The following is a 14,590-nucleotide window of genomic DNA, read 5'->3' on the forward strand; positions in this document are numbered from 1 at the left end:
ACAATAAATCTTCTTTGGAAAAACGCCACGATAAATCTTCGTCTTTGGACAAACGCCACGATAAAGCTAACTTAATACAGCTATACACCTCAACACGCAACCCCATTGATGGCAATGGTGGGGGAAACCCGCTCGGGGGAGAAAACCCACTTGGGAGGAGGGCAAATGAATGCGCTACAACCTTCATTATGTAACCTTTGGTCATCCTGTCAAGTTTGGTTGAGATTGGATAAGTAAGGACAGAATGTATTGGCGTCAAAAATTAATCGGACAGACGGACAGACACAAATGGCGTATATTGTAGTATGATGTTGGAATCGAATCCCATGATTAAAATTCCATGCTCCTGCAACTCCAGCAATTGGGTGCTGCATCACCAAGAACGTCAACAACAACAACATGCATTTTAAAGGCCATTTTCCCTACTAGAGCGTGGGTTAGCCTTGCGGTCCCCATGACGATCTTCTCCATTTTGCCCTATTTCCTGCATCTCTCCTTGTTAACCCCCTTGCCCGCATTTCTTCTTCGACCATCTTTAGCCAAGTCTTTCTCGGTCTTCCCCGTCCTCTACTTCCTTCTACATTCATTTCCATCACTCTTCTCAACCAGTCACTTTCATCCTTCCTCAACACATGACCAAACCATCTCAACCTGTTCCTCTTCACAGCATCAATCACAGGCTCTATTCCCATCATCTTTCGCAATTCATCATTTGTCTTCCTCTCTCTCAACGTACTCCGCACATCCGTCGAACCATTCGCATTTCCACCCTTTCCAACCTTCGTTGCTGCTCTACGTTCATTACCCATGTCTCGCTCCCATAAATCATAACACTTCTCACACATGCAGCATACACCTTTCCCTTCAGCTTCAACGACACTCCCCTCATCATCAGCATGCCACTCAGTTCCCGAAACTTCTTCCATGCACATCTCACTCTAGCAACCGTTGCCGAGTCTGATCCACCTTCTCCATTCAGCATGTCTCCGAGGTAGCAAAATGTTTTCACACCTTCCAGCTTCACGCCATCTCCAAGATCCAACTCAGCATTTCCTCCATCTGCAGCTCCCTCTGTGTACCCCTTACATTTGAATATAGCTGCCACACTGGTTAATGACCCTCTCAGACCACTACATTTTTGATGAACCCACTCAGCGCACATTGTACATTGAATGGAGTTCACTCCGACACCCTTCCTGCACACAGCACACGGCCACTTCCCAGTTCTCTCCACCTCACCACATGCTTTACCACTTGCCATCACCTTCGTCTTTCCGATATTCACCTTCAGACCTTTTGTCTCCATACATTCCTTCCACTTGTTCATCTTTTCCTTCAGTCCATCCATACTTTCCACAATCAACACCAGATCATCTGCATACAACAACTCCCACGGTAAACCCTCCTTTACGTTCTGAGCCAGCACCTCCATCACAGCTACAAATAGTCGTGGACTTAGTACCGACCCCTGATGCACTCCCACCTTCACCTCAAACTCACCACTGTTCCCGTCCTTCGTCCTTACAGCTGTGCGCGCTCTTTTGTACATTGCCATCTCTACTCTGATCAACCATTCCTCCACTCCTAACTTCCTCAATGCCCATGTCAATACTTTGCGTGGAACCCTATCGAATGCTTTCTCCAGATCAACAAACCCAAGAAACAACTTCTTCCTCTTCTCCATGTACTTCTCCTGCAACTGCCTCACAATGAAAAGCACATCTGCCGTGCCTCTTCCTGGCATAAATCCAAACTGCATTTCGTCGATCTTCACTTTCTTCCTTATCCTAAACTATCACCAAGATATCACCAAGATATCCTATCACCTATATATTCCTATCACCTATATATCAATATTCAGATATATTCCTATCACCAAGAACGTCAAAGAGGCAATTTTGCTGACTCTCCTGTCTGCCATCACATGGACATAAAAGTTCCTTTGTTACATTTCAAATAAGAGCAGGCCATTGTACCAACACAATTGGCTTTTCAAACCTCGCCATCACGTTGCATTGAATATGACATCTGTACTATTTGCATATGTTAAGTGCACGGCAAATGAACTTATCAATTGTTGCTGTCTGATGTCTTGTCCATCCTTGCTAATGCTAGGAAAAGCGACTAGAAAGCGGAGCCAGAGACATTTTGGCTAAAGGTTGCACTGGCCGAGGAGCCTTCTGTTGTTCAAAATGTGTCACGTTTCCTCTAGCAACCGTACAACTGAAGATGAGACAGCTAGCCAAATGCCCCCCTAAAATGGCAGCTGGCTTCCTGAGAGTTTAATCAAAGACTCGACACCTCTGAAGTGAGAAAAGCTACCTCCAAGATATCCCGCCGGCCCTTTGTTCAGGCTGCAGATTTTGCACATAATGTACAAAACTCGCCGTGCAAATGTGCAATTAACACTGCAACTGTGCAGTCTTTTCACACTTTGATGCAGAATTCTTAAAGGTGTTGCACAATCGATGAAAAGAAAGGAAAACTACAAATTGGCTGCTATTTTGTGCACCTTGCGATACAACATCCACATCAACAGTTTGATTATTTAATTCTGTCTGCACAGCAGAATTTATTTTAATTGAAACTTAGCAGTTTACAAGTAGAACAGATTGAAAACAAGGATGACACACACAGTTCCAAACGAATGAGTGTTGTATTACAATACTACGATTTCCCTTGCAAGGAATTCAGTGCACGAGCCCTTTAGATCCATCATATTTACCTTCAGATCCATCAAATTTACCTTCAGATCCATCAAATTTACATTTGTACATACATATATATATATATATATATATATATATATATATATATATATATATATATATATATATGTATATATATATATATACAGTATATGTGTGTGTGTAAAGAGGGGAGGGAGTATAACTAATAATAGATAATTGCCCTGCACTCGCGAAGCGAAAAGCGGGGTAAAGCATTCAGTTGCATATGCGTGCCGTGTGCAGTCTGCATTTTAAAAATTCATTTTTCTGGCAACCGTTGGTCCGATTGACATGAAATTTTCACCATATGAAGGTTTCACGATATGAGGGAAATTTTCACCATTTCACCATCCTGAAGAATATTTTAATGACGATTATGACGTCATATGTCACGTGGTACAGGCGCCACCTGGAAAAACCGAAAAATGCTGCACCTCTATATCTCCAAAACCGCTGCATAGAAAAAATTGAAACATGGCTCATTGTAAAGAACTCCGTTGGGGAATAGGTGTTGTTAACGGTGACGTCATTGGTGCCATAATTATGACGTCCTATTCGACAGGGACAACGCTTAGTCTGATCAGTTTGAAATGTATTGAGCGTGATCTATGCAACAATTATATCAGAGAATATAAATTTATGATGTCATCGCTCACGTGGTCTGGCAGCCATATTGGATCAAAGAAAAAAAATGTTGAAAAACAGAAGAGTTGGCTCGCAACAAGTTGACTGCGCAGGGTAAGTATTCTATGAATACCATCTAGTTTAATTTATATGTCTCTTCCCTTATACCTGTCAGAGGATGGGACTGAAAAAGGAAAGGAGGGTAAGAGGATATATGAGTGAAGCAGGATGTATGAGTCATACATGTAAGAGGGAGGAAGGTTAAAAACAATCTGTCCTTTGCATATGTAATACTATCAGGGGCTACCCAGTGGAGGGAGGGATTACTCAGTGCTGCTCAACTGGGTGGGCATTTTCTGGTGGTGGCTTCAGGACGTTTTGGACATTGTCATGCTATGAGGTTATTGGCTTCATAGTGGTTACCTTTTGCCTGCAGGCTGGGAGTAGCACTGCCTAACCCCACATCCCAAAATACACTTTATATCGGCCTTTGGTGGCCTCTACATGGGCGGCAAAGCCAATATGTGGTAGCTAAAAACCTTGCCCAGATTCTGAAGTATCTACACCCAAAGTGTGGGGCCTCTTGGTTCCACTGTTCGGCCGTGAAAGAGAAACATACAAACATACGCACAAACATGCATACACACAAACAAGCAAACACACAAACACTTTAAAATATTTACAAGATTTCAACGCTTTCAATGCACATGTGCGCTGGTACCCTACGCATTTTTCTCCTGTGCAGCGCTGGGTACCCCACCCAAGCTGATCAAGATCAGGTTATTTAGACTCCAGTACTTACCGACGGGGGACGGCGCCACCGTGGGGGTTGAGCCAACCGAGGGGGCTGGTCAAAGCCTCGGGAGGCTGTTGAGGTTCCTCACGGGCCTCCCAAGGCTGCTGAGGTTCCTCACGGGCCTTCCGAGGCTGCTGAGGTTCCTCACGGGCCTCCCGAGGCTGCTGAGGTTCCTCACGGACCTCCCGAGGCTGCTGAGGTGCCTCACGGGCCTTCCGAGGCTACTGAGGTTCCTCACGGCCCTCTTCAGTAAAGCGCGACGGTGTCCACCAGCGGCGGAGGCTCGACGGGGCCGGTGTCTCATGCGGCCGCACTACATTGCTGTCTGGCGGAGAAATACTTGTCTGCTTCCTTGGCCAGTGTGCGGAAATCCTTAACAGATGAGTTGGCCAGGGCTGACCGTACCTGTCCTGGCAGCTGTTGCAGGAACAGTTCTTTGAAGAGGAAACATGGTCGGTGGCTGCCCAGGAGACAACATGTGGTCCATAAGCTCCGACGGCTTGGAATCGCCCAGCCCGGGTAGAGAAAGTAGTTCGCGGGCGCGCTCGGCCTCAGTGCGCTCGACGGTTATGAGCAGCAGCGCTTTTAGCGTCTCGTACTTGCGGTCCTTCGGAGGATCCTGAAGAAGGCTCACCACTCTGGTCGCAGTGGAGCAGCTGAGCGCAGACATGACATAATAATACTTCGTGTCGTTGGCAGAAATGTTCCGAATGGCGAATTGAGCCTCAGCTTGTGCGAACCAGATGGCCGCTTGTCGTTCCCAAAACTCCGGCAGTTTAATCGAAACTGCGCTTGTTGAAGTTTGAAGCTCCGAAAACGTCGAGAGCAAAACGGAGTCACCAATGTAGGAGTTGCGGATGACGAGAGGACGAGACACTTCCTAGCTGTTCAACGCTCCTTTATTTCCACAGAACCCCCTCGCGACCGGAACTCATACAGCTTTCATAACGCAAAATCCCTCTTCGGGGGGCGTGGCTCCAACAACCGCGCGCACGCCACGCCTGCACCATCTTCGTTATAGTTGGTGTAGCACACATTTCGAATGTTAAAAGCCATCAACCACTTGATAGACCAGTTGGCGAGAGTACAGAAGGTCTTCTTGGAGTAAGCAATGGTCGTCATCACTTTGTATCTCAGAATAGACGATGCTCTCATCAGCAAGCTGATGCAACTTAGACTGGATTTGGTCTTGTATGTTTTTGATATGAAGTAGAAACATAGCTGCTCCCAGCAGAAACCCCTGGGGTGCACCAGGACGAACGGATACCATTTACTGTGATTTCTTGCTGTCTATCATTGAGAAACGACACGATCCAACACGTAAAGTGTGTCTGCCAATGCCATAATAAAGAAGTTTTGTAAACAAGCATTCATGAGCAACTCTGTCAAATGTACACTGACGGATCACGATGTAACAGCTGAAAACAGGAAGCAAAACACGAATGCATGGAGAAGGAAACTCCAAGGAGGAAAAACTGGAAAATTCGAAGGAGAAGGGATTTGGATGGGGTTAACGACGGTAGAAAAGCTCATGGTTTTGGATTGGAGATGATCTAAGATGGCAGTGAAACCGCCGTCTTGAAGACCCGGAGGGAAGCTTTCTTAAAATCCCACAACATTATGTCAGTTTGGCTTCTTCGTAAGCTATTGGACTAGTCATGAGTTACAGATACGAGATGAGTTGTGGTGGAAAGTTTCTGTCTAAATCCTTGCTTTGTATCTAACAAAATGTTGTTTACAGATATTTAAGTTTTCAGTTTTCAAAATATGACTCAGCAACTTTACAGCAGATGCAGGTTAAGGAAATGTCGTTTTTGTGCGGCATTCCACTTCACACTTAGCATGTGATTTATAAATGCTGCAACCAAGGCCTGTTTCCCTTGGCGAGGAACATTTTCTTCATTATAACTTTGTTGAAAGAGAAAGGATAGAGTTGGAGCTATCTCTTGAGCAACTGGTTTCAGGAGTTTAAGTGGGGGCTTATGAGGTCCACTGGCTTTAGAAGGGTTGAGGTTCAGCAGTTGCATTTCAACAACTGAGATATGTATAAGGAAATGGTCAATTAATATGTAGGGAGATGGTCCTTTACCGAAGCTAAGATGAGAAAAATATTTGATGAAAATAGATTTATGAGTTCAGAGTCTTTTGCCTTTTCTTTGTCTAAAGTGCAGAGCAGTGTTGGCATTTGGAGAGTGAGGATGGCCAGATTTTCCAAGTGATGAAGAGAGTTTTCCAGATAAGCTGGTCCGATTTTTTCCGACCTCGGAAGGATGACAGGCTGAGTCAACCCACCTAGTGTCATTTAACGGCACGACAGGGGCACAGACTCCAGACCCTAAAATCTTAAGCCAGACACTTTAACCATTAAGACGACACCAGGCAAGTTGAGGATGAGACCAAGGAACCAGAAAGTGTGGCATGGATCAGGACAATCCTGACAAATGAAACCAGAATCATGAGCATGATACCAGCATGATATAGATACAAACTTAAAGTAATCGCTTCTTTCCATGAAACAGTTTAAAGGCATTTCAAAAACCAAAATTAACTAGGAGCATCTCAAAACGCAAAGCCTGTCCACGTGCATTTGTAATCAAACGTCTTCATCCTCTTCTGTTTGCTCAAAATAACAAAAACAGTTTTTAAAAAATACAAATTGAAAATTTATAATTTTATGCAGCCTTGACCTTTGAGCTTTAGATCTGAAAAAGTAATTAACTTCTAGCTTTTGATTGGTGAACCAATTCTGTGAACCAATATGCAAATTCTTAAAATTTATTGTCAATTCGATGAAACTTGATGATTTTACGCCACCTTGACCTTTGACATTTTGATATAAAAAAACAAAGACTCCTATCTTTTGATTGGTGACCCAATTAAAACCACCTTTAGAGGGTTGGTGACCCAATTCAGGAACCCATTATGCAAATTATTTAAATTTCAAGTTAATCGGGTGAAAACTGGTGATTTTACGCAACCTTGACCTTTGACCCTTTATTCTAAAAAAAAATAAAAAATTGGCTGATAGCATTTGATTGGTGAACCAAGTCAGTGACCCAATATGCAAATTCTTTAAATCAGGTCAATCAGATGAAAATTGACAATTTTATGTGATGCTGACCTTTTGACCAAACTATTAATTTGACTTCTCCATATTATCATAATAAAGCTTTGTTGAAAATTTCATGACAAAACTCAAATGGTAAATTTAAATTTCAGGTCAATTTGGATGAAAATTGATGATTTTAGGTAATGCTGACCTTTAACCTTTTGACATTTTGACAAAATTATTAATTTGCCTTCTCTGTATTATCATAACTAGGGCATGCCCGTACTATATCTATATCTAAAATTATATCCCCCCCCCGCCCCCTCTATTTACATGAAATGGTTTGGTCCAAAGCGAACGGCTTGCGAGTGGTGACAATCCCCCCCCTCTATTTACATGCAATGGTTTGGTCCAAAGCGAACGGCTTCCGGAGTTTGGTAAAGAAATCGCCATCGCGTGCACAAACGCGCAGGAAAGCGAATGAAACGCAAATTCGTTTTTATTAGTTGTAAAACATAGTTTAACGCCAACATAGTTTGCAAACGTGAAATAAATGAATACGCTCTCAAATGTGCCATCCGAGGCAGAGTGTGCCCGCCACGTTCGGCACACGCGATCGTTCGCTGCTCTCTGATTGGTTGAATCGTTTTTTGGACATAGCTCGGTAAGTAATTGTCCGATTAATATGAAACCTTGAAAAGGCACATCCTCGGGTCCCCAGCAATATACCTGGCAAGTTAAAAGTATATCGGACCCGTGGTTGTCGAGAAACAGCGGTCACAGACAAACAAACGTACAGACAGAGATTACTGGAATTATAGATAGATAAAGCTTTGTTGAAAATTTGATGACAAAACTCAAATGGTAAATTTAAATTTCAGGTCAATTTGGATGAAAATTGATGATTTTAGGTAATGCTGACCTTTAACCTTTTGACATTTTGACAAAATTATTAATTTGCCTTCTCTGTATTATTATAATAAAGCTTTGTTGTAAGTTTGATGACAAAACTCAAATGGTAAATTTAAATTTCAGGTCAATTTGGATGAAAATTGATGATTTTAGGGAATGCTGACCTTTAACCTTTTGACCTTTTGACAAAATTATTAATTTGACTTCTCTGTATTATCATAATGAAGCTTTGTTGAAAGTTTGATGACAAAACTCAAATGGTAAATTTAAATTTCAGGTCAATTTGGATGAAAATTGATGATTTTAGGTGATGCTGACTTTTGACCTTTTGACCTTTTGACCAAATTATTTATTTGCCTTCTCTGTATTATCATAATAAAGCTTTGTTGAAAGTTTGATGACAAAACTCAAATGGTAAATTTAAATTTCAGGTCAATTTGGATGAAAATTGATGATTTTAGGTAATGCTGACCTTTAACCTTTTGACATTTTGACAAAATTATTAATTTGCCTTCTCTGTATTATCATAATAAAGCTTTGTTGAAAATTTGATGAGAAAACTGAAATGGTAAATTTAAATTTCAGGTTAATTCGGATGAAAATTGATGATTTTAGGTAATGCTGACCTTTAACCTTTTGACCTTTTGACAAAATTATTAATTTTCCTTCTCTGTATTATCATAATAAAGCTTTGTTGAAAGTTTGATGACAAAACTCAAATGGTAAATTTAAATTTCAGGTCAATTTGGATGAAAATTGATGATTTTAGGTAATGCTGACCTTTAACCTTTTGACATTTTGACAAAATTATTAATTTCCCTTCTCTGTATTATCATAATAAAGCTTTGTTGAAAGTTTGATGAGAAAACTGAAATGGTAAATTTAAATTTCAGGTCAATTTGGATGAAAATTGATGATTTTAGGGAATGCTGACCTTTAACCTTTTGACCTTTTGACAAAATTATTAATTTGACTTCTCTGTATTATCATAATGAAGCTTTGTTGAAAGTTTGATGACAAAACTCAAATGGTAAATTTAAATTTCAGGTCAATTTGGATGAAAATTGATGATTTTAGGTGATGCTGACTTTTGACCTTTTGACCTTTTGACCAAATTATTTATTTGCCTTCTCTGTATTATCATAATAAAGCTTTGTTGAAAGTTTGATGACAAAACTCAAATGGTAAATTTAAATTTCAGGTCAATTTGGATGAAAATTGATGATTTTAGGTAATGCTGACCTTTAACCTTTTGACATTTTGACAAAATTATTAATTTGCCTTCTCTGTATTATCATAATAAAGCTTTGTTGAAAATTTGATGAGAAAACTGAAATGGTAAATTTAAATTTCAGGTTAATTCGGATGAAAATTGATGATTTTAGGTAATGCTGACCTTTAACCTTTTGACCTTTTGACAAAATTATTAATTTTCCTTCTCTGTATTATCATAATAAAGCTTTGTTGAAAGTTTGATGACAAAACTCAAATGGTAAATTTAAATTTCAGGTCAATTTGGATGAAAATTGATGATTTTAGGTAATGCTGACCTTTAACCTTTTGACATTTTGACAAAATTATTAATTTCCCTTCTCTGTATTATCATAATAAAGCTTTGTTGAAAGTTTGATGACAAAACTCAAATGGTAAATTTAAATTTCAGGTCAATTTGGATGAAAATTGATGATTTTAGGTGATGCTGACTTTTGACCTTTTGACCAAATTATTTATTTGCCTTCTCTGTATTATCATAATAAAGCTTTGTTGAAAGTTTGATGACAAAACTCAAATGGTAAATTTAAATTTCAGGTCAATTTGGATGAAAATTGATGATTTTAGGTAATGCTGACCTTTAACCTTTTGACATTTTGACAAAATTATTAATTTGCCTTCTCTGTATTATCATAATAAAGCTTTGTTGAAAATTTGATGACAAAACTCAAATGGTAAATTTAAATTTCAGGTCAATTTGGATGAAAATTGATGATTTTAGGTAATGCTAACTTTTGACCTTTTGACCTTTTGACCAAATTATTAATTTTCCTTCTCTGTATTATCATAACTAGGGCATGCCCGTACTATATATATGCCCGTACTATATATCTATCTAAAATTATATCCCCCCCCTCTATTTACATGAAATGGTTTGGTCCATTCGCAACGCCAAAGCGAACGGCGAACGGCTTGCGAGTACAGTGACAATCCCCCCCCCTCTATTTACATGAAATGGTTTCGTCCATTCGCAACGACCACAGAACCTCCCCCTCTATTTACATGGAATGGTTTGGTCCATTCGCAACGCCGGCACACGCGATCGTTCGCTGCTCTCTGATTGGTTGAATCGTTTTTTGGACATAGCTCGGTAAGTAATTGTCCGATTAATATGAAACCTTGAAAAGGCACATCCTCGGGTCCCCAGCAATATACCTGGCAAGTTAAAAGTATATCGGACCCGTGGTTGTCGAGAAACAGCGGTCACAGACAAACGTACAGACAGAGATTACTGGAATTATAGATAGATAAAGCTTTGTTGAAAGTTTGATGACAAAACTCAAATGGTAAATTTAAATTTCAGGTAAATTCGGATGAAAATTGATGATTTTAGGCAATGCTGACCTTTAACCTTTTGACAAAATTATTAATTTGCCTTCTCTGTATTATCATAATAAAGCTTTGTTGAAAATTTGATGAGAAAACAAATGGTAAATTTAAATTTCAGGTCAATTTGGATGAAAATTGATGATTTTAGGCAATGCTGACCTTTAACCTTTTGACCTTTTGACAAAATTATTAATTTTCCTTCTCTGTATTATCATAATAAAGCTTTGTTGAAAGTTTGATGACAAAACTCAAATGGTAAATTTAAATTTCAGGTCAATTCGGATGAAAATTGATGATTTTAGGTAATGCTGACCTTTAACCTTTTGACCTTTTGACAAAATTATTAATTTACCTTCTCTGTATTATCATAATAAAGCTTTGTTGAAAGTTTGATGAGAAAACAAATGGTAAATTTAAATTTCAGGTCAATTTGGATGAAAATTGATGATTTTAGGCAATGCTGACCTTTAACCTTTTGACCTTTTGACAAAATTATTAATTTGCCTTCTCTGCATTATCATAATAAATCTTTGGTGAAAATTTGATGACAATAGGTCAAATGGTAAAAAGGTGACGGCCCGGCCTGACAAACACACACAAGTGCCTACAAAACGCCGTGTCCTGCTGTGCATGGTACAGGCTGATGATAAACAGATGGCTTACTTCAGTTCGGTGCACCAAGACCCACTTAGAATGCCCGGCCTCCTTGTATAACTCCAAATATGGATCAGACTTTCCAAACAGGTCCTGCGGTATGTGGAGTGGATTGCAAAGTACAAAATGGCCCGTCTTCTTGAATATCGACTCCGACGCGGTCAGGCACAACATGCAGAGGATAAAGGAAAGAATGTAACAACTTGGTACGCACAGAAATTACAAAGCAGGCCGCACACGTGTGCCCGACAAAACGATTTGGGAATTGGTGGCATGTGGTAAAAATTGTACCATCTTGTCGAGGTGGTGTGCGGCGAGGCTGAGTGTCACTCTTCGGTTGTCCGTTATCTTTTCAGCCGTGATCTACTGACAAATGAATACTAGGTGAGGACAGTAGCCAAAGGTACACTCAACCAAATTATCAGGTACACTCAACCAAATTATCAGGTACACTCAACCAAATTATCAGGTCCACTCAACCAGGTGTTTCAGCACAAGCTGCGGCGACAGCCTTGCAAAGAGACTACAATATGAAAATGTCCAAAGAAGGCCAATGCCAAAATTGAGACAGATCCCTCATATCAGGGCCCGTGAAGTCCAGGTTTTAACCCTAGAGGAGTTCCCGACACGAGTCGCATGTGGAAGCGAAAGTAGCATTTAGGGGGAGAGAAATGTGCATGGGAAAACAACTGTACCGTTATCGTGCTGCGTCCTGCTGGCCGGCCATCGATGGTCTGCAGAGGCTTTGTGATTATCCTGCTGGAAACGATCTGATGGGTACACACGAAGGACACGGTACGCGAGTGCACAGGACCCACAAATGGTCCGCTCACCTAGAATTTGAATTTAATGAACCTCTCACAACTCTGCTTGCTGCCAATTTTTCCAATCGTCACGACATCTCACGCTACGTCAGGCATTGCACAACTCGACGTGGAGTTAACCGAATTACCACGTCCATGGCTCGGCTAACCACGCACCTGTCCCAGTGTGCTGCATAGTTCTCCAATCAGATCATGGGCCGAGTGCCCCGTTCCTGGTTCACCGTGGTCGAATATGGCAAAGCGAAGCTGCTGTGCTTCCTCAAAGTGGTATTCCACGGGCAGGCGGCGGGCAAAAAGTGGGAATAGTGTGTTCCGCAGCACTTCTGTACGGCACTCCTGCAGAAGACCCCACACACGAATGCCATGGATCTTCACTCTGGACGTTTTACCACAGGGTTACAAGTGTAATTTTAAGACTGTAATGATTTTTAAAAATTATTATTATCTATATATATAAAACACAGTTTGTGTGTGTGTGTGTGTGTGTGTGTGTGTGTGTGTGTGTGTGTGTGTGTGTGTGTGTGTGTGTGTGTGTGTGTGTGTGTGTGTGTATATGTGTGTGTAATGTTACCGATAGACTCCTAAACGGAGAGGCTTACGTGCTTGATATTTGGCATAGACATGGCCATTGAGCGTGGGACGAACATGGCCGAACTCAAAATATTTGACGATCCATATTTTTTATTCATATTTACCTCAGCGCATTTCAGCGCACGGAATCAACGGAATCAGAGCAGGTGGGCGCTGATTCGCTCAGAGCGATCACGTGATGACGCTATGAACGATATGACGCTATGACGCTATGAAAAAAAAAATCGCTATGACGCTATGACTCTATGACAAAAAAAATCGCTATGACGCTATGAAACGCTATGACCGATATGACGCTATGAACGCTATGAACGCTATGACGCTATGAAAAAAAAATCGCTATGACGCTATGAAACGCTATGACCGATATGACGCTATGAACGCTATGACGCTATGACGCTATGAAAAAAAAAATCGCTATGACGCTATGAAACGCTATGACCGATATGACGCTATGAACGCTATGACGCTATGACGCTATGAAAAAAAAAATCGCTATGACGCTATGAAACGCTATGACGCTATGAAACGCTATGAAACGCTATGAACGCTATGAAACGCTATGACGCTATGAACGCTATGACGCTATGACGCTATGAAAAAAAAAATCGCTCGCTTTGCCAAGGGGCTAACTCCCCCCCCCTCCCCCCGTTCCCCTCCCCTCCCCCTCCCCTCCCCCTCCCCTCCCCTCCCCCGCCCGGCAATGCCGGGTACTTCTGCTAGTTATTAATAATAAGCCAAGAAAAGCTCTTTCACGCTCTTTACGAGCTCTTTAGCTCTTTCACGAGCCTCGATTCAGTATACAAAAAAAAAAAAAAAAAAAAAAAGTAGCAAAAACTGGCACCTGTCCTTCGAGGAAACCTTTGATTGATGTGTTTTACCAATATGAGATCAGATCATGAACCTTCCTCGACAGCCTACACAGACCACTGGTGCTGCCAAAGTAGTTTATTTACCTAGGGTTACAATCCTGGATGGGTTGTCATTCCGACACATGAAGTGAAGGCAGGAATTTGGAATTTGTTCATGGTTCCGGCGATATCTCGCTTACTCTTCGTGAAGCACACCATGGGATATTTAACATCCACCAACCAATGCCAGCAGACAGGATGCCCGTTTAAGGTCCATCCGAAGGACGGCCCACCCATGTCAGTTCAAAATTGGGCAGAGATCAATTTTAAAAAATAAAAATAAAAATAAAATAAACTCAGTCAATTTACCTCCACCCAATGTGTTCCATTGTGCAAATACAGAACACAGAAAGGGTCAGACTTTGAGAGCAGATCTCGATCCAGAAGGTTCCGGCAGGAGACAGTCAGAAAAACTCGTCTGCCTCCTGGAAGGCCTTCCATTCGGCTGCTTTTCCACTCTGATTAACGCAGGGAGAAGTAGAGCAAGTTCAAGTTTTTGTAACAAATTCACTTTTTAATGCATAAGGGAATATCGAGACAAAAAGGACGACTCGGATGAATGAATTACACTCGGCAAATGAGCTCGAGAGAAAATAAGCAAGCATGGAATTGAAAGATTGGAGATATGTACAGGGGTTGCAAATATATTGGATATGGGAATTGCAAATGTTGGGAATTGAGGATTTCAGAAACTAAAACACGATTGAAAATGTTGTGCAGCCGACAAATTATCACAGCAGTTGCTTTTTGGGAGGAGATGAGTGACATTGAAAAGAATAATTAACACTTTCACGAAATGCTAATTCGAAGCGAGTAGTTATTGCTCGCAGTGTTAATTGATATATTTAATGTAACACTGAAATGTGCACATTCATGAGGCAGCCGAGAGCTCTCAAATG

General features: G+C 41.0%; 1 protein-coding gene across 1 annotated transcript in view; it reads right to left on the bottom strand.

The window, feature by feature from the left end:
• The window catches only part of LOC137436955 (copine-2-like), a 51,279-nt gene extending 37,259 nt beyond the window's left edge, over nt 1-14,020 (bottom strand). The window contains exons 1-5 of the mRNA XM_078786308.1: nt 14,001-14,020; nt 12,346-12,565; nt 12,061-12,198; nt 11,657-11,728; nt 11,375-11,458 (exon numbers count right to left, since the gene is read on the bottom strand). Of these exons, the coding sequence (XP_078642434.1) occupies nt 11,375-11,458; nt 11,657-11,728; nt 12,061-12,198; nt 12,346-12,565; nt 14,001-14,020 (534 nt within the window). The remainder of the gene's footprint in view (nt 1-11,374; nt 11,459-11,656; nt 11,729-12,060; nt 12,199-12,345; nt 12,566-14,000) is intronic.
• Nucleotides 14,021-14,590: the final 570 nt, after the last annotated feature.

Source organism: Myxine glutinosa, chromosome 11 (genome assembly GCF_964187855.1).
Source record: "Myxine glutinosa chromosome 11, kmMyxGlut1.1, whole genome shotgun sequence".
Lineage (NCBI taxonomy): Eukaryota > Metazoa > Chordata > Myxini > Myxiniformes > Myxinidae > Myxine > Myxine glutinosa.